Genomic DNA, 18,886 nt, shown 5'->3' on the forward strand with positions numbered 1-18,886 from the left:
GTGCTCATCTCTAAACTGTCTCAAGACCTCATTAACGGATGGAGTAGCTCCATCAAAGACACAAGAATTGCGATGCTTCCATATCAGCCAAGATGTCAGAATGATTAGTGAATTAACCCTTTTTGTACTCTTTACTCTACGAATCCACTTGACCCACCAATCAGCAAAGCTATGTTCATTCTGTTGTGGAACTGCTCCATCCATCTCCATAGGCGAAAGAATGCTGAACCATATACTTGCCGTGAGAACACACAATTAGTGAGCAGATGTTGAATAGTCTTCTCCTCTTGGTCATATAAAGGACATCTCTCAGGATGTGGTAAACCTCGACGAGTAAGCCGATCCACCGTCCAACATCGGTTTCTGATGGCTGAGCCAAATAAAAAATTTATTTTTTATAGGGGCTCATGACTACCATAAAGGTCGCCAAGGCTCAGATGTCAAGGATTGTTCATTGAGCTTTAATTTAGCGACCGAGAGATCGAGTTTGTTTATACTTAATTGAGACAGCTGTACCTGCTCATGCAGGAAAAAGCCATAGGCGACGTGCTGGGTCTGTGCTGCTTGGAGATGGAGGAGGCGCTGAGCTACTCGTACCGGGAGGGACGGGTGGCGACCGGCTCCATCGGAGCACTGGAGATCCAGGTGGTCCGGCCGTGCCACTTCAGCCCCCGCGTTGCCGTACTGGGCATCGGCTTGAAGAAGAAACTACAGCTTAATTAGGCGGCTGCACTGCAACTGAACTGGGTATCCTTCTCGAATTTCAACATTTGTCAACGATGCACATTCCACAAATTAACTAGGGAGCTAATAATAATAGCACTTTTCTTAATGGTCAAATGCCTGAGTTCTAGATTCTCTACAGGCGATATTGTATCCATCCCTTACTTGATTTTTTCCTCCATCAAGCTAAATCTCAGCTTTACATGCCCATGAGCCAACGGTGAAGATCATTGCCTGAAAACATGCTATAAGCCCCGCAGTAATGATAGGAGTCCCTTCCTTCGTTGATCGTGTGATTGAACTTGAGCACAACGTCGATCCTTCACTCTGCCTAACTTACGCGTGTTTGTGACCTGCTCCTAGCGACCTAGCCAGACCTGGCTCGTGGGGTGCGGGATAGCGGTAGCTTCACGTTTATTTGGATCCTTGGACAGCCGTTAGGGCCTAGTAACTGGCGACATGCAGAAACCCTCGCCATGCATGGCTCGTGTGGGCGCGAGCGTGTACGCGTCGTGGCTCGGTTGAGAACGAGAGCACAACAGGCGGCCAACGAGCGGGCGACCAAACAACTGCTCTCGAGGTCTTGATCGACGCTGCAGATCAAGGCAACCAAATACCAATGGCCTGCACGGCCATAGCCTAGCCAGTGGCGGCCTAGATTTTTTTTCTGTTTTTTCTGGCCCTATTTTCCCGTGCGTATTTGTGTGTGTGTTTTGCACACGTTCGTGGAGACAGCTATATACCAGCCCAGGAAAAAGCCATAGTCACTGTGTGGTGAGTAGTCCATTGAGTTTGTGCGAGTGGATATCAATCGTCTCTACAGTTCGCGTGCCCTTAAACTCGACTTCATCCGTTTATTTTTTTATCCAAAACAGTGTTATCCTCTCATAAATTTCTCCAGATTCATCCAGATTCCTCTAAAATTCCTCCAAACGAACGGAGCCCGTAAGGACTAAAACGACGCGCGACCCACCACCATACATAACCGACACGTACGGCAGCCAAAACGATTGTACATGTGACTCCAGAATAAACGGGTGGTCCGCATAGGAGGGCGTCGATTTGTGAGGAGCAACATCCATGTAGCAACGGCCGGCGACACATGGCCATGGCCCATGGCGACGTCGAGAGAGAGAGAGAGGAGAGGAGAGGAGAGGAGAGGAGAGGTCTGCTGCATGTAATGCGGCTGCAAAAAGGAATTGTAGGAATCGTTATGAAAAAACTACTATTGCATTATGTGATTTAGTTTCTAATAAAGTACGTTTCTTATCGATGTGGTACGATGCGTTGCAGGGTAGTATCATTCTACTTTCTATAACATGACATTTTTAGATAGGGTGACATAAATATATGATGTATAAACATAATAAATTGGGACTTGTCCCACCACGCGCATGTACCTACTTCCTCCGTTCCAAATTATAAGCCGTTTGGTTTTTCTAGATACATAGTTTATAAACATAATACATATCTAAGTGCACGCAAAGTTTATGTATCTAAAAAAAAAGCCAAAACAACTAAGAAAAACTTCAGTGTTTTTAGTTTCTTAGCGAGGTGCAAGGTGTGATACATAACATGGTGTTCTACTAGCCAATAAAGCTCCAATGTATAAATTTGATAGCACATACTCTCTTTGTTCTAAATTATAAGTCATTTTTAATTTTTTTTGACAAATTTGATGTAAAAAAAAATCAACGCGACTTATAATTTGAAACGATGGGAGTACTCTAGTAGGCTCCACACATAATAAAAATATTCGTCTTCCTAGCTTTTCACTCGTGAGATACTCAAGTTTGCATCATTTGTTATGAAAAAATGCATCTTTTTTTTTTTTTTGCGCTTGGTGCTCAAATAAGCAACGAGTCTCTAGCAATGCTAAGCTAGCACCACTACTCCAATGTATTATACCTTATTTATTTATCTTTGTTCTTTGTACCTCTTTAGTATAGATATTGGAGGCGCTCTTATAATTTAGAAGAGTTGTGCTTTAATGCAAAGATTGGAAGTGATGTCAAGATGGTTGTATTAACTCGATATGATTATCTTGAATTAATAAATGCTTCCTCAAATAAAAAAAAGAAGAGTACCTCTCGCGCAAAGTCCGAGCATAGAAACGATGTTAAGCTGATCATTGATCACGCAGCCAATATCGACCACTAATTTCATTTTATCCATTATATAGCTAGGATGGAAAACTATGAGCCCGTTTAGTAGAGCTCTAGCTCTAGTTAAAACAGATTCAGTTGTAGTTTCACCTGTGGAGCAGATTCACTCCGGGAGCTAAAGCACTTTTGTGGAGCGTTTGGTAAAACAACTCCACCTCATTTCTCTATTTATTTTTCCGTTTTCATCCTTAATGAAATACACGCGAAGCCGTATCCTAGAAAAAAATTGAAAATAGTGAAATACCCATAATGCCCTTCTTTTTTTTTTTTTTTGCTTTCTTCTTTCTTTAATTAATTTTTCTGCCCTTAATCCTTTTATCTCAATCGCACGCCTCCTTACGCCTAAGCCTCATTTTTCTTTTCTTGTTTCTTTTTTTTTCTTTTTTCCTACTACCTTATCCGTTGCTCGGTCTAACCGCATCGGCACGCGAGTACGCGTGGCGTCTCGTCTTCAACCTCGGGACGCCGCCCGCCCATCCCGCCGCCGCACGCGAGTACGCGACCTCGCGTCTCCTCTTCTACCTCCGCGACCTCGCACCTGGGGCCGTGCCCGACCACGGGCCATCGACGGCGCCGCAGTTTGCTCGGATGACGTTTGGTTGGTGGAGCGGCAAAACAGCTCCAGGAGCTGCCCCAGGAGCCACACAAAACGGCCCCTATATACAGGTACACCTCGCCCCCATGGCCATCCAAACTCACAAACCATTTCTTGGCCCTCCAAAACATGTACAGCTAGCGTTTCACAGTCCCACTAGTGCTAGGCTTCTAGCTACTAGGAGTCCAGGATTGAACCAGCCAGCGGCAGCAGCGATGGCGGAGACGGACGCCGACAAGCTCCGGTTCATCGAGGAGGTGACCGCCGACGTGGACGCCGTGCAGAAGCGCGTGCTAGCGGAGATCCTCGGCCGTAACGCCGACGCCGAGTACCTCACGACGAGGTGCGGCCTGGGCGGCGCCACCGACCGCGGCACCTTCCGGGCCAAGGTCCCCATGGTGACATACGAGGACCTGCAGCCGTACATCCTGCGCATCGCCCACGGTGACCGCTCGCCCATCCTGTCCGGGTCCGACCACCCCGTCTCCGAGCTCCTCACCAGCTCCGGCACCTCCGGCGGCGAGCGCAAGCTGATTCCCATCGTGGAGGACGAGCACGACCGCCACCATCGATTGCACAGCCTCGTCGGGGCAGTCGTCAATCAGTAAGCACAGAGCCACAGATCGATGCTATGATCGATGCTTTCTTGCAGGTCGGTCATGGTGCGTGGCATGATCGATGCTTGCTTGCAGATCCGTGCCTGGGCTCGACAAGGGGAGCGGTCTCTACTTCCTTTTTGTCAAGTCGGAGACGACGCCGGGTGGCCTGCCTGCGCGCACCATCCTCACGCGCATCTTCACGAGCGACGGCTTCTGGAAGCTCCCCTACAACCCCCAGCGCGGCCTCACGAGCCCAGCGGCGGCCGTCGTCTGCGAGGACACGTTCCAGAGCATGTACGCGCAGATGCTGTGCGGCCTGTGCCACCGCCACGCTGTGCTGCGCGTCGGCGCCGCGTTCGCCTCCGGCGTCCTCCGGGCCATCCGTTTCTTCCAGCGGAACTGGGCGCAGCTCGCCGCGGACATCGACGCCGGCACGCTCACCGACCGCGTCACCGACCCCTCGGTGCGTCAGGCGCTCGCCGGCGTCCTCCGACAGCGAGACCCCGAGCTTGCACGGTTCGTCCGTTCCGAGGGCTCCAAAGGCGACGCGGCCGGCATCATCGCGCGTCTTTGGCCAAACACCAAGTACGTCCACGCCGTAGCCACGGGCTCCATGGCGCACTACGTCCCAGCCCTCAATCACTACAGCGGCGGCCTGCCGATCGTCTCCACCGCGTACTTCTCCTCGGAGTGCAGCATCGGCATCAACCTCCGGCCGATGTGCGACCCGTCCGAGGTGTCCTACACCGTCATGCCCAACATGGCCTACTTCGAGTTCCTGCCCACGGACAACGACGACGCCACGGCGGCGAGCCAGCTCGTGGAGCTCCCCCGCGTGGAGGCCGGGCGCGAGTACGAGCTGGTGGTGACCACGTACTCCGGGCTGTGCCGGTACCGTGTCGGCGACGTCCTCCGCGTGACGGGGTTCCACAACGCGGCGCCCCAGTTCCGGTTCGTGCGCCGCAGGAAGGCGCTGCTGTCCGTCGAGTCGGACAAGACGGACGAGGTGGAGCTGCAGCGCGCGGTGGAGCGCGCGTCGGCCGCGCTGCTCCGCCCGCTCGGCGCCGCCGTGGCGGACTACACCGCCCGGACGTGCGCCGAGACCGTGCCGGGGCACTACGTCGTCTACTGGGAGCTGCAGCTGCCGGCCACCGCCGGCGCCGAGGGGCCGTCGTCCGCGGACGTCGTGGTCGACGGCGAGGTGCTGGACCGGTGCTGCCTGGAGATGGAGGAGGCCCTGAACTCGGTGTACAGGCAGAGCCGGGTGGCGGACCGCTCCGTCGGCCCGCTGGAGATCCGGGTGGTCCGGCCGGGCACCTTCGAGGAGCTCGCGGACCATGCCGTGGTGCGTGGCGCCTCCGTCGGTCAGTACAAGGTGCCCCGGAGCGTCATTGCGCCGCAGGACATCGATCTGCTCGACTCGCGCGTCGTCTCCAACCACTTCAGCCCCGCATTGCCGCACTGGGTGCCTGGTCAGTCAGCAGTTCCAATAATCGGACAGGGCAGGGAGAAATGCTAATCAGGCTCTGCTGCATATATAATGGGGAAGCTGTCAAAAGTCAGAAAACACGCATTCTAATTACGATTTTTGTTTGAGGAACATTCTAATTATGATTAATTTGACCACGCTATTATAATTGCCACTGTTCATCTTTCAAGAAAAATAAAAATTATCATGTTTTTACTTCTACGTAACTTTTTCTTGATAGAGATAAACCCGATTTTTTATAAAAAACAAAGTATTGCAAAATGAAAAACAAACCAGCTGGGGACACCAGTTTACATCAGGATCAAGGCCCCATCGCGCACAAGCAAACCAACTACAACCAAACGAAACAAACTCCAAAACCATAACAACCAAAACATTCGACACCATCAAAACATCACAGAGAAAAGACATACTAACTACCGATCTCTCATACACAAACTTAAACATCAAAAGTTTTCGACACCATCAAAACATCACAGAGAAAAGACATACTAACTCCCTCCACCTCAAGGTTTTCAGTTTGCTTACAAAAGTCCCTCAACTAAGTTTTCATTTTTCCTATTTTGTCTTCCAAGAACGTAGCATCTTGATCCTTCAACATAATTCGCTATTTCTGTAGAAACATGAAAATTTTGTGAAAAAACTCATTAGATGAATTTGGGATCTTCTTCTCAATCCCCATCTTATTCCTAACACTCCATAAACCCCACAAATAATAGTGAATGTGAAAGGCTTTAAATGCTAATCCTTCACCCCAAGGGAATCCAATGTTTAGACACATATTGCATATTTCTAGGCACTTTGTCCCATCCCAAAGCGTCTTTCGACCAAAACCAAACACACAATTAAAACAATGTATATAGAAAATCCAAAACATCTTATAATTTCGAATAAAGAGGACTATTTGTCATATTAGAATGCTGCCATTACATTTTACCACGTATTTGAACCATGCAACTTTATAGAGGCGAAGCTACATGTATTCTCAACAACACCTAATGCAAAGTATTTATCTTTTTAATATATACAGTATTAACCAGTAGGGGCTTTTACCCCTCCTGATTTCCTAAAAAATACCTAATTATTTTTTCATAAAATTTAGTATATATGAACATATACATATGGATAAGTAATATTGTGTCGGAGAATTAATGTGAATCCTCAACATATTTGACGACAAATGGATCACGGACAAATGTAATAACGGGTTTTTCTTTTCCCTTGCAGTAAGAAAGAAATATGTTGTTTCATCTTTAACTGTCATCGTTTCATCATGACTCTTCTTAGAGCAAATAAAAAAATACACTTCCCAGAAATTGACGAATTGCCAAATCACTTGTAATTTTTTTTTTCAATTTTGTTTCCTCTACATGTATCTTTGTGCTTGTTTCTCTTTTAATAAAAAACTTCAATACGGCCTGACCCCTCTTGTTACTAGAGGTGGGACCCATAGCATGTCGCCCCGCTTTCATGTCGTGACACGGGCCAAGCACTTCCATTAGAATATACCTTTACTTCTTTTCACCATTTTTATGGAATGTTTGGATGATTTTTTTTTGATAAGTTGATGGAAGGGGAGAGGATCCCCCACCTGATTAATTCATTCAGATTGGCCTCGAAAGACCTGATAGTTGAAATACATTTTGCGCGGAGCGCTTTACATTTTGTTTCGGTTCTACATGGGTTTCGATGATTTTCATAGTCCATTCAAAAAATATAGGGGAGGTATGGTACTAAACACTAGGCAATTGCATAGACACGTTGTAATCGTGCTTACGTTTTGTGCCGTGCTACCAATGATGTTAAGATCCTAGACGTGGTGAGACTCAAAAAAATTTACGCCGTGCCATGTCAGAAGATTATGCAGCTATCCATCCTAAAATAGCAGTCTATAGGGGTGTTTGGTTTCAGAGACTATAGTTTAGTCCATGTCACATCGGACGTTCGGATGCTAATTAGGAGGACTAAATATGAGTTAATTATAAAACTAATTACACAGATGGAGACTAATTTACGAGATGAATCTATTAAGCCTAATTAAGCCATCATTAGCACATATTTACTGTAGCACCACATTGTCAAATCATGGACTAATTAGGCTTAATAGATTCGTCTCGCAAATTAGTCTCAATCTATATAGTTAGTTTTATAATTAGTCTATATTTAATACTCTAAATCAGTGTCTAAACATCTGATGTGACAGGGACTAAAATTTAGTCCGTGGAACCAAACACTCCGTCTCCATATAAAAAAGTTAGTAGTCAATCATTTATTTTGTTGACTGAATTTAGCTTTACAATCGCAAAATGAAACTCGAAAAATAGATGTAGACAGCAGAAAAAAAACAAAATGACAGCATATTTACAAACATTATTGTTTGTCAAACCAAATAGACACACGACAGCAGTACGAGATGAGACCGATGTATGCTCTGGATCGTCGTCATTCAGCACTTCCATCCTGCTCCCTTCTCCTCACTTGCACCGGCAAGCCCCCTTTCATCCTAAGCGTCACGGAGAGCACGTGCTCCGGCACGCCGCCGCCGGCGACCTCCTTCCTGACGTCGACCACGAACTCTTCCAGCACGCTAGCGACGACGGACTTCATCTGCACGTACGCCATCTCCTTCCCGAGGCACATCCTGGGCCCCGCATGGAACACGGTGTACCGGAACGGGCTCTCCGGCCGGAACGCGCCGTCGTTGTCGAGCCACCGCTCCGGCCGGAACTCGGCGCAGTCGTCGCCCCATATGGCCGAGAGCCGGCCCATGGCGTAAGCGCTGTAGGTGACGGACCAACCCTTTCCGACGCGCGTGCCGTCAGGCAGCGTGTCGTCCGCGGCGCACGACTGCGAGTCGAGCGGCGCCGGCGGGTACAACCGCATCGACTCGCTGAGCGCGGCGCGCAGGTAGTGCATGCCGCGCAGCGCGTCAAAGCCGAGCGGCAGGCCGGGGCGCGTGCCCGTGGACGCCCGCGCCGCGCGGACCTCGGCGAGCACACGCGCTGTCACGGCAGGGCGCGACGACAGGAGCCAGAAGAACCACGTCAGCGCCGACGACGTGGTCTCCCGCCCGGGGATGAGGAAGCTGAGCACGATGTCCCTCAGTGCCTTGTCGCTGTGCTCGGCGCTCGCCACGAACCGCGACAGGACGTCGTCCCTCTGGCTCTTGTCGACCGACACGCTCGCGCTCTGGCGCCGGGCGCGGAAGATGCCCATGGCAAACGCGTGCACGTCCGCGATGGCCTTCTTGAGCCGCCGCTCGCTGCCGACGTTGAGCCACTTCTTGACCTTCCACGAGACCTTGACGGGGTCCAGGAAGCGGCCGATGATGAGGTCCTGCGCCTCGCCGAACGCGCGCATGAACTCGGATTTTTTGGCGTCCGCCCAGTGTGAGTGTAACCCTGGTGCACTCAGTCAGTCCAGAAGCGCGCAGCCGCGGGGTGGTGAAGTTTGAACCTGCTGAAGCCAAGTGGTGGTGACCGCGGCCACCTTCTGACGTGTTCAGCTGCAGTTATGTTGTGCGTGTGTTTAGCCTTATTTAGGCAGTTGTTTAGCCAATCATTGTGTGTGTGCGCACGCTACTGGTATAAGTAGCTTGTCTGAGCACCGTGTAAAACTGTTTGGACCATTTGTATCTATAAGAGTTTGGGTGAACGAGATGATCCATGCCCGGCCTCTCGGTTACGTGTTTATAGGAACAGGGAACAGCCCCCTGTGTGGCTTACAATGAATCTATTGTTACAACAAATACTCCACAATTCTCTCCACAATTCTCTCAACTTTCTATACTACCAATATACATAATAGGAAACCGAGATATCCTCTAATATTCCTCCTCAATCTTAGCCACTAACAAGGCTAAGATTGGACCGAAAGACTCGTAGCTTGGCAGCAGGTATGGCTTTTGTGAATCCATCAGCAAGTTGATCACTTGAGTTGATAAACCGGATATCAAGAAGTTTGTGAGCGACTCTCTCTCGGACAAAGTGAAAATCTATTTCAATATGTTTCGTCCGAGCATGGAACACAGGATTTGCCAAGAGATACTTGGCACCTAAGTTGTCACACCATAGACGAGCTGCAGGTGGATGAGGAACTTGTAATTCAGTCAAGATCTTTTGAACCCAGATCATTTCGGCGGCAGCATTGGCAAGAGCTTTATATTCAGCTTCAGTGCTGGAACGAGATACACAGTGCTGGAACGAGATACAGTGGGTTGCTTCCGAGCAGACCAGGAGATCAAGTTATTCCCCAAGAATACAGCAAAACCACCAGTAGACCGGCGATCATCAGCACAACCGGCCCAGTCAGCATCCGAGAATGCACTTACTAACATAGAGGAAGAATGCTTGATTTTGTGCCCAAGAGCAATAGTGCCTTTAACATACCGTAATATCCTCTTAACAACACTCCAATGGGTGGTCGTTGGAGCATGAAGGTATTGACAAACCTTGTTCACTGCAAAGGCAATATCGGGTCGTGTCAAAGTCAAGTATTGGAGTGCACCAACAACACTCCGGTAGCGAGTAGAATCCTCAGGTCCCAACAAAACACCATCAGTTAACCTCAACTTGTCAGTGGTAGACAGAGGTGTATCAACAGATTTTGCCTTGTCCATCCCTGTACGTGTCAGGATATCAGCAGCGTACCGCGACTGTGACAATAGAAGTCCATCAGTAGACCTTGTAACTTCAATGCCCAAGAAGAAATGAAGGGGACCAAGATCCTTGAGAGCAAAATCTTGCTGCAAATCTCTGAGGAGTGCATCTGTAGCTTGCTGAGATGAACTAGCCACTATAATGTCATCAACATAGACAAGAACAAACATAACATAACCCCCTCGGATGAAATAAAAGAGAGATGTATCAGCTTTGGAGGCAACAAAACCGAGCACTTCTAGTCTCGTGCAGAGTCTTGCATACCACGCCCGTGGAGCCTATTTCAAACCATAGAGAGCTTTATCAAGTTTACAAACATAAGTGGGATGACAGGCGTCTGCATACCCTGGAGGCTGGTTCATGTACACGTCCTCTTCTAGAACCCCATGAAGAAAAGCATTTTGAACATCTAGTTGACGAAGTGTCCATCCCTTTGACACAGCAATAGAGAGAACAAGTCTGATAGTAGCTGCTTTGACCACAGGACTAAACGTTTCTGCATAATCAACACCATACTGCTGTTTAAAACCTTTGGCGACAAGACGAGCCTTGTACCTGTCAATAGACCCATCAGCTTTGCGCTTGATCTTATAGACCCATTTACAACCAACAATGTTCTTGCCCTTTGGTCTTGGAACAAGATGCCACGTCTTGTTCCGTAGTAACGCTTGATACTCATGATCCATAGCTGCTGGCCACTCCTTGCTTGCAAGGGCTTGATCAAGATTGGCTGGTTCACCTGTAGATACTGCAGTGTGCATACCATAGTGTATAGTGCCATCAGAGTATTGTTTGGGTTTGAATATACCGCGGGAGAGGCGTGTTGTTGGCCGAGTAGAGGATGGCTGCACCGGAGGAGTCACAGAGGATCCGGGGACCAAGATCCCGGACGTCCCATCAGCCGGGACAGTTGGGGAGGCCACCGGATCAGGTTGTGCAGCAGGTGAAATAGAAGTAGCCATTGTTGGTGATGAGCTCGGCGCAGAGGATCCCGGGCCTGACGACGCGACAGCATTCCCAAGAGACAGCGGCGCAGGTGAGGTCGTTGGTGCGCCAAATCCCGAAGCTGATGGCGCGGCAGGCTCGATAGAAACTGACGGCGCGCCAGGGGAATCAGCCTCGATGCCCGGGATGCACCCCATCGGGGAACACATGAAATGTGGAGGCTGAGTTGAGCCGGGCGCCACCGTGGATGCAGCATTTTGATCCGAATTTTCACCTGTAGAACACTGAGAACCAGAAGAACTCGATGCACCATTAGTGTTAGTAGGAGAAAGCATAGACTGGTCAAGCAAATTTTGTTCCCCGCTACTAGACAAAGGGTTGCGAAGCATATCAGGTAGGAGTTCGATTTCTTTGCGAAGTAAAGCACCTGCATTGGGATGAAGGGCAGCAAAGGGGAACACATCCTCGTCAAAGATAACATCACGTGAGATGTAGACTCGACCAGCTTTTGGATCAAGGCACTTATAGCCTTTGTGTAGAGGGCTATAGCCAATGAATACGCACTGTTTAGAGCGAAATTCTAACTTCCGTGAATTGTAGGGCCGAAGATTAGGCCATACAGCGCAGCCAAAGACACGAAGAAAGTTATAATCGTATTTTTGACCATGGAGACGCTCAAACGGTGAGGTGTGGGCGATGACTTTAGATGGCAAGCGATTAATAAGAAAAGTGGCAGTGGCAAAGGCCTCGTCCCAGAATTTAAGAGGCATAGAGGCATGAGCTAGGAGAGTGAGTCCCATCTCAACGATGTGGCGATGTTTGCGTTCTGCCGACCCATTCTGCTGGTGAGCATGAGGACAGGAAACATGATGAACAATCCCAATACGCTTAAAAAAGGAATTAAGCGCTTGATACTCACCCCCCAGTCGGTTTGGACTGCCTTAATTTTCCGCCCAAACTGTCATTCAACAAGGGTTTGAAACTCATGAAAAATATTGAAAACCTCAGATTTGTGACACAGCATATAAACCCAAGTGAATTTGCTACGATCATCAATGAAGCTGACATAATATTTGTAACGACCAACAGACGAGGGAGCCGGGCCCCATACATCGGAGAAAATAAGGTCCATAGGACTATCAGACACACTGGTTGATGTAGGATATGGCAACTGGTGGCTCTTGCCTTGTTGACAAGCGTCACAGACTCTATGTTTATTGGAATCATACAAAACAGGTAAACTATTGCGACTAAGGACCTGTTGAACGACACGAGACGATGCATGCCCTAGACGGTGATGCCAGACTGACGAGGAAGGCTTGGTGACACCCAAAGCTTGTTTATTCGATGCTGAGGAAGACGCATGCAAGGGATAGAGTCCTCCTTCACATTTGCCACTGTGAAGGATTCTCTTCGTCGCCTGTTCCTTGATAAGAAAATGATTGGGGTGAAATTCAAGGAAAACTTTGTTATCTTTGGCTAGGCGATTAACAGAACAGAGGTTTTTTGTAGCTTGCGGCACATGTAGAATATTTTTAAGATGGAAATTGCGTAATGGGGAAGAAAAGGTGCTATGACCAATATTAGCAATCTCCATACCTGCCCCATCAGCCACATGCACTTGTTGATCACCATGGTACTTGTTCCGCATGGTCAGGCGCTCCAATTCGCCAGTGATGTGATCAGTGGCGCCTGAGTCCATATACCAATTGGTATCCACGCCATACGAGTTGGATGTGGAGGCCGAAGACGCGCTCTTCTGCGGTGGACCGTTGAAGTTGATGTCGTACCTCTTGAAACACCGATGAGCGGGGTGGCCCTCCTTGCCACATATCTGGCAAAACACACCGGGTTGGAAGTTGCGACCATGGCCGCTGTTGGTGCCTCCACCTCCGGTGTTTCCTCCTTGGCCACGATTATTGCCACCTCGGCCGAAACCCCCACGGCCAGTGCCACGATTGCGGGAGTTGTTGGAGAAGTAGGGGCCACTGTTGCGACCGCCCTTGGCAGCGACATTGGCGGACAGATGAGATGCATCAGCATGGAGCCCCTTGCGTTGTTCATGACTTATGAGTTGGGCATAGAGTTCAGGAACAGTGATAGGTTCCACTCTTGCGGCGATTGCCGTGACAACCGACTCATACTCCTCACCCAAACCGGTGAGGATATAGGTGACGAGATCTTCGTCTTCAAGTTTCTTGCTTGCCGAAGCCATGTCGTCGGCGAGGCTTTCATCTTGACAAAGTAGTCAGCGATAGAGGACGTCCCCCGGGACGCCGTAGCGAGCGCCATGCGAGTGGAGATGATGCGGGCACGCGACTGGGAGGCATGAAGGCCTTGGATCGCCGCCTAGAGCTCAGCCGCAGTCGTCGCTGATGACACTTGCGCAAACACTTCCTTGGAAAGTGATGAGAACAGGTAACTCAGCACTTGTTGATCTTGGGTGACCCACGTCTCATGCGCGGGGTTGGGCACAGGAGGCCCCTTCTTGCCGGTGGTTGGATCGGCTTCTCCTTCGAGGAAGGCTTCCGGCGGCGCAGCACCCTGCTGGATGTAGCCGGCAAATTTTGCGCCTTTGAGGGTGGACGACACCTGGGCATACCACATGTTGTAGTTTCCCCGGGTCAATTTTTCATTGACAGGAGGAAGGAAGCCGAAGGCAAAGGCATTGAGCCCGGCGGCGGCGGCGGCAGAGCTTTGCGCCATGGAGGATCGAAGTTTATCCCGTCGGGGAGAAAAAAGCTCGATACCATATAAGAGTTTGGGTGAACGAGATGATCCATGCCCGGCCTCTCAGTTACGTGTTTATAGGAACAGGGAACAGCCCCCTGTGTGGCTTACAATGAATCTATTGTTACAACAAATACTCCACAATTCTCTCAACTTTCTATACTACCAATATACATAATAGGAAACCGAGATATCCTCTAATAGTATCTGCCATGTACTGATCAAATATATCCGAGTAAAAGAGTTCTGTCAGCCGACAGTGTTCAGGGTCTCTCTCTCTGTTCAGTGCATGATTTACATTTGTTCTTGATTCCGGTTACGATTAGCCATCATATAATCATGTGATCTGTGATACTAAATCCTACACCCAGCCGCCGCCGTCGTCGGCGAGGCAGAGGCAGCAGGGGTCGTGCCCAAACGCGACCATGTAGATGGTGTCGAACGCAAAGCGCTCCAGCACGTCCTGCAGGTCAAGGACGACGCGGCCGTCTCCATCTGTGGCCCTCCGGAGCAGCGGGAGCAGCCTGCGAGCGACCTCGTCGCTGACGACGTCGACGACGAACCTCCACAGCGAGCGGCTGCTGAACTCGTGGCTGGCGTTCTTGCGCTGCCAAAGCCACTGCTCGCTGTCGGAGTTGAAGAGGCCGTGGCCGAGGAAGTCTTGGAGCATGGCGGTGGCGTGCTCGCCCTTGGGGTAGTTGGCGAAGTTGGTCCGCAGGACGTGCTCCACGTCGGCGGGGATCCAGAACCCCATCCGGTGGTCTGGGCTGGCAACGATGAGCTCCGTGGACCAGTCCAGGAAGCGGTGGTGGTTCTTGAGGAACGCAGGTAGGTGGCCCAGGAGCGGGTGCGATTTGAGGCCGTGGGTGGTGGGCTTCTTTTTGTCTTTTTGGTCGTCGTCAGGGCTCGCTTGATGAGGTGGTAGGAGATGTAGAGGACGGGGAGCAGGACGAGCAGGGTGAGTGCACTGGCTTGCTGCTCGGCGGAGGAGGAGGAGGAGGAGGAAACCGTTGCCATTGCCGTTGACTTTGTAGCTTTTTCTGTTGACATTTGATGGAGGAGTGCTATATATATACTGCGTGTGCACTGTGCAGTGAGGGAAGTTGCAGTGTCCAACCCGAACTTGTACTCTGAACTGAAGATGATGGATGCTAGTGCTAGCTAAAAATATTGTGAAGAGTCAAGAGTGTGCCGGCCATGGCCATGGATGGGCACATGCCAGGTTGTTTGTGCTTGTTGACCAAGATACGACTCTTGCAGTGCAGTTCAGAGCAAGGAAGGTCAACTGGGTGTTTCTTTAATCGAACTGAGGATAAGAAATGTTTCAGTGGAAGCTTCCTTCCTTGTCTTGGGATAGGGGACTTGGTGGTGGTGGAGGCCCAGATAACATTTGCGCAGGCCGTGGGCTGAGGCGAGCAAAGTCCACACCCAGTTCAGATAGTGCCATGAGCACAGTCCGACTTGTCTCCTTTAATTAGAAAACTAGATTGCATTTTTAGAACTATTTACACTTTATTAGAACAGAGTGAGTAGTTTACTCTGGTAATGATTAAAGGTACATATGATCAAGAATAAAATATCCATAAAACAAAGAAAAAAATTCAAAATATCTAAAGAAATTACAATCTGACTTTAACTTTGTGCTCCTTCGTACTTCCCCTGTTAAAAAATGATAAGCCATTTCTGAACAGAGGGAGTAACTTGGAAGCCCCTGAAGTATCACTACCCTTAACTTGAAAAAGTAACTCATGTTTTATAAATGCGACCAAGCATTCATCTATATATTGATTCTCCATCTTAGTTCTCAAATTATCCTTCACATAATTCATTGAGCTAGCAAAGGACTCTATCAACACTAGTAGTTGCAATGAAGGCACCAACACCAATTTGAGGAGCTTGTAAAATCTGAGGAGCATTTTTTAGAAAAAAGGAAAAAAATCCCCTCCAATAGTTTGGTAATAGAGCTCCTTTAAAGTAAAAACTTGTCAAATATCATCTCTAACTTGTAAGTTTTCGCAGTCGAGAGGAGTTCTATATCCGCTCCCCATCCATCGTTTTTCTCCGGAGATCAAAGTAAATTGGACGCATGAGTAAATTAAGAAAATAAAAGGTTTCAAGTGAGAAAATGATAAGAGCTATTAAAAGAGGTTTGGTTGGTTAGAAATAGTTTGTGGTTCCCAATGCAAAATCATTTGGAAACCTAATATAGTAAACTACTAGAGAGAGAAATAAATTGATGTGCTATTTATTTTGTTAACTCGTTAAATTTATTGGTTTAGCAAGTTATTTGTAGGAAGAAAAATTTTGCTCAGGGACACCGCTCAAACATATATAGAATATGCCGTTTGACACCGCCAACTCCATATTTGGCCATGTACCATTCTGAAAATCTGGTTACTTGCCACATGACACCACAAACTTTAAGTATTCACTTCCATGGTTTGGGAGAGAGAATGGCAGGTGAATAGACAATATTGCCCTGCATTTGTCTTCCACCTCTTGACTCCACCCTTCTCTCGATCTCCTCTGTCCTTCTCCGATGCCTAGTGCACCGCGTTGTCCTCTCCTCTTTGGCCACATGGTCAGCAACACGCACCTCGATCCTCTGCCCCATAACTTGCGCCTCCTAACGCTGTCCCATAACATGCCGGCTGTCACGTGCCCTGCCCACCTCATCTACCCCTCGGCTGGCCGCACCACCGGGGAGCACGCCCCTAGGCTGGCCACGCCATCGGGAAGCTCCCTACCACGCGCGAGGCTTGAGGGAGAAAGGGAGGATGAGTTAGATGATCAAGTCATGGGAAAAATCATCTATTCCCCCTCCTTTCAAAATTTCCTAGATTTGAGAAATTAATACTTTAATGGTGCGGTGTCTTATGACAAACGACCATGATTTCATAATGGTACCTAGCAAATATTGAAGTTGGCGGTATGAAATAGCCAATTCTATTGATGTTGGATGTCCTTCAACGGACTTATAGAAAACACCTGAAGTTACTCTTATAAACAACATGATTTTTACTTGTTTGTTTATTTCAACAAGCATAATGGAAAGGTGCACCCCTAACTTGCTTGCAAAATGTATCTCAGTAACAGCCTGGTCAACAGCAACAATAACCAGTTGTGGCATTGATAATTTGATATGGACCAACTAATCAAGTAACTAACAATACTAGTGAATTAATCATGCTTTAATTTTATAAACAACTAAGTGGTAGCTCAACAAACACATATCGTTGACACAATAATACTTATACATATGTTTATATTCATATATACTAGATCATTTTACAAAAAAGTTGGGTTATTTCTAGAAAACCAGTAGCTAGTTTTGTCACAATAAAGTGGCACGGTTCAGGTACATGGTGAAATGTAAAGGCGACATTCCAATATGACAAACAGTAGTGCAGTAGAACTAAAAAACGTGATCATTATTTTTTCACTTTTCCTAACATCAGGTGCCTGAAAATTTGAGTTTCATTAGGCGACGTGCTGGCCATGTGACACAGCGTATTTGTCCTCTTGTAATTTGTTTATAATTTGTTAATTATCTTTGTGCCACAATAATTTTTTGTCCTTGTCTGACTATAAAAAAATTATAAATTGTTTATTATCTTTGTGTCAAGATATATTAGATTTTGTCAAGTTTGTGGTTTTATCTATCTTTTTTTTATTCTTGGATCTCAAAAATTGAAAAATTATCCCTACAGAAATTGCAATGAACTAAAGCTACAATTTTAATATAAAATATATGCAATAATCGTCGCCCGAAAAGATGCTAAAATTTAGACCTGAATTTTAACAACTCCCTTATTTTTTTCAAGGTAAACAGTGACAATTATAATAGAGTGGATCAAATGATTAGTCCTTATTATATTTTTCCAAAAAAAAATACAGTCCTTATTATAATGCGTGCTTTCAGACTTTTGCCAGCTTCCCCATTACGTATGCAGCAGGGCCTCATCAGCATTTCTCCCTGTTGTCCATGTTCGATTGGTGGAAGTCCCGCTCTCGCACAGCACCTCTGCCGGCAGTGGCGTTGTCGGCAGGCGTGCCCATGGTGATGTCCGTCGCCGGCTTACCCCTACGGCGCCGGCATCGTCTCCGGCTTCGACAGATGTCGTCGGCACCCCCCACGACACCCTGGGCGGTCCCATCCGAGGTCGGTGGACTGCCGAGGTGTGCGTGCTGGGAAGCTGGTGGGTTGTCGGCACGAGCTGAGTGGCGAGGCAGGCCACACCGCTTGCAGCCCCTGCCAAGGTGGCCCAATATGCGACAGCGCAGGCAACGCCGTGGCAACCGGCAAGTCGCTACTCGGTGCGAGTAGGAGAGATAGTTGAAACATCTGTTGCGCAGCTGTGCAGGGATCTTCTGAGTCTGTGCGCGCAGACCTAGGCCGCGACAAGGCTCAACCGAGGTAGCCGCAGGTCCCGCCTCCTGTCGGGGTAAGATCTCCCGCCACCCAACGGCGTCGGGGGCGGAGACCCGCCTGCGGACGCCGAGGCATTGGTGGGCAGGGACCCGACCATCCACTGGTCGAACAGGCAAGCCGTGCACTAGCTGGGGGCGCGACCGGCTGTGCTTCCTCCGCCTTCGCGTAGGTCTCTGTCCAGCGTCCGCTCCGCCGTGCCCCAGAACCACGATTGAACGAGTCTGGGCGTGCATGGGGAACGCAGCGACCGGATTCGCGGGGCGACGAGCGGCCTCAAGGTAGGTTGCGGGGTGGTCATCATCGGTCTCCTCGCTATCGTCGTCCGCCCAACGCCGGCACTTTGTACGCCCTCCCGAGGAGCGTCCTAGGAAGAACGGTGTTGTGGCCGATGAGAGGGAGGAGCTAGGGGCGCCCGGCGACGACGCGACGAGCCACGAAGGTCCGGACCTGGGCCCAGTTGGCGTGGCATTGACGTCGGCGGCGGCGAGGGCGGGGCTCGCCCCATCTCTGGCTCCCGCGCGCTAAGAAATCGCGGCGGTGGAGGCATCAT

The 18,886-nt window shown here is 49.0% G+C and overlaps 1 protein-coding gene, 1 non-coding gene and 1 pseudogene across 5 annotated transcripts; 1 reads left to right on the forward strand and 2 right to left on the reverse strand.

Annotated features, from left to right (window-relative positions):
* The first annotated feature begins 3,264 nt into the window (after window positions 1-3,264).
* LOC136506763 (indole-3-acetic acid-amido synthetase GH3.8-like) lies at window positions 3,265-5,772 on the forward strand. 4 transcript variants are annotated; one of them, XM_066501650.1, is made up of 3 exons: window positions 3,265-3,554; window positions 3,635-4,087; window positions 4,176-5,772. In XM_066501650.1, the coding sequence occupies exons 2-3, from the start codon at window positions 3,699-3,701 to the stop codon at window positions 5,599-5,601; spliced, it is 1,815 nt and encodes a 604-aa protein (XP_066357747.1). In that variant the 5' UTR covers window positions 3,265-3,554; window positions 3,635-3,698; the 3' UTR covers window positions 5,602-5,772. The 4 variants fall into 4 exon arrangements, with proteins under 4 accessions (XP_066357747.1, XP_066357748.1, XP_066357749.1 ...); XM_066501651.1 differs by having other exon boundaries at window positions 3,644-4,087; XM_066501652.1 differs by having other exon boundaries at window positions 3,650-4,087.
* Window positions 5,773-7,837: 2,065 nt separating this feature from the next.
* LOC136506764 (cytochrome P450 CYP94D108-like) lies at window positions 7,838-14,921 on the reverse strand (annotated as a pseudogene).
* Window positions 13,235-13,371, reverse strand: LOC136509733 (small nucleolar RNA Z247). Its single transcript, XR_010772476.1, has one exon. It is a non-coding gene; the product is annotated as a small nucleolar RNA Z247 (small nucleolar RNA).
* Window positions 14,922-18,886: the final 3,965 nt, after the last annotated feature.

The sequence above is a fragment of the Miscanthus floridulus genome, chromosome 15 (assembly GCF_019320115.1).
Source record: "Miscanthus floridulus cultivar M001 chromosome 15, ASM1932011v1, whole genome shotgun sequence".
NCBI lineage: Eukaryota > Viridiplantae > Streptophyta > Magnoliopsida > Poales > Poaceae > Miscanthus > Miscanthus floridulus.

Bases quoted from the DNA above. Each gene is read 5' to 3' on its own strand.
- LOC136506763 (XM_066501653.1), top strand. From the start codon at position 3,477: ATGACGTTTGGTTGGTGGAGCGGCAAAACAGCTCCAGGAGCTGCCCCA. The intron at 4,088-4,175 runs GTAAGCACAGAG...GCTTGCTTGCAG, and splicing joins GTCGGGGCAGTCGTCAATCA to ATCCGTGCCTGGGCTCGACA.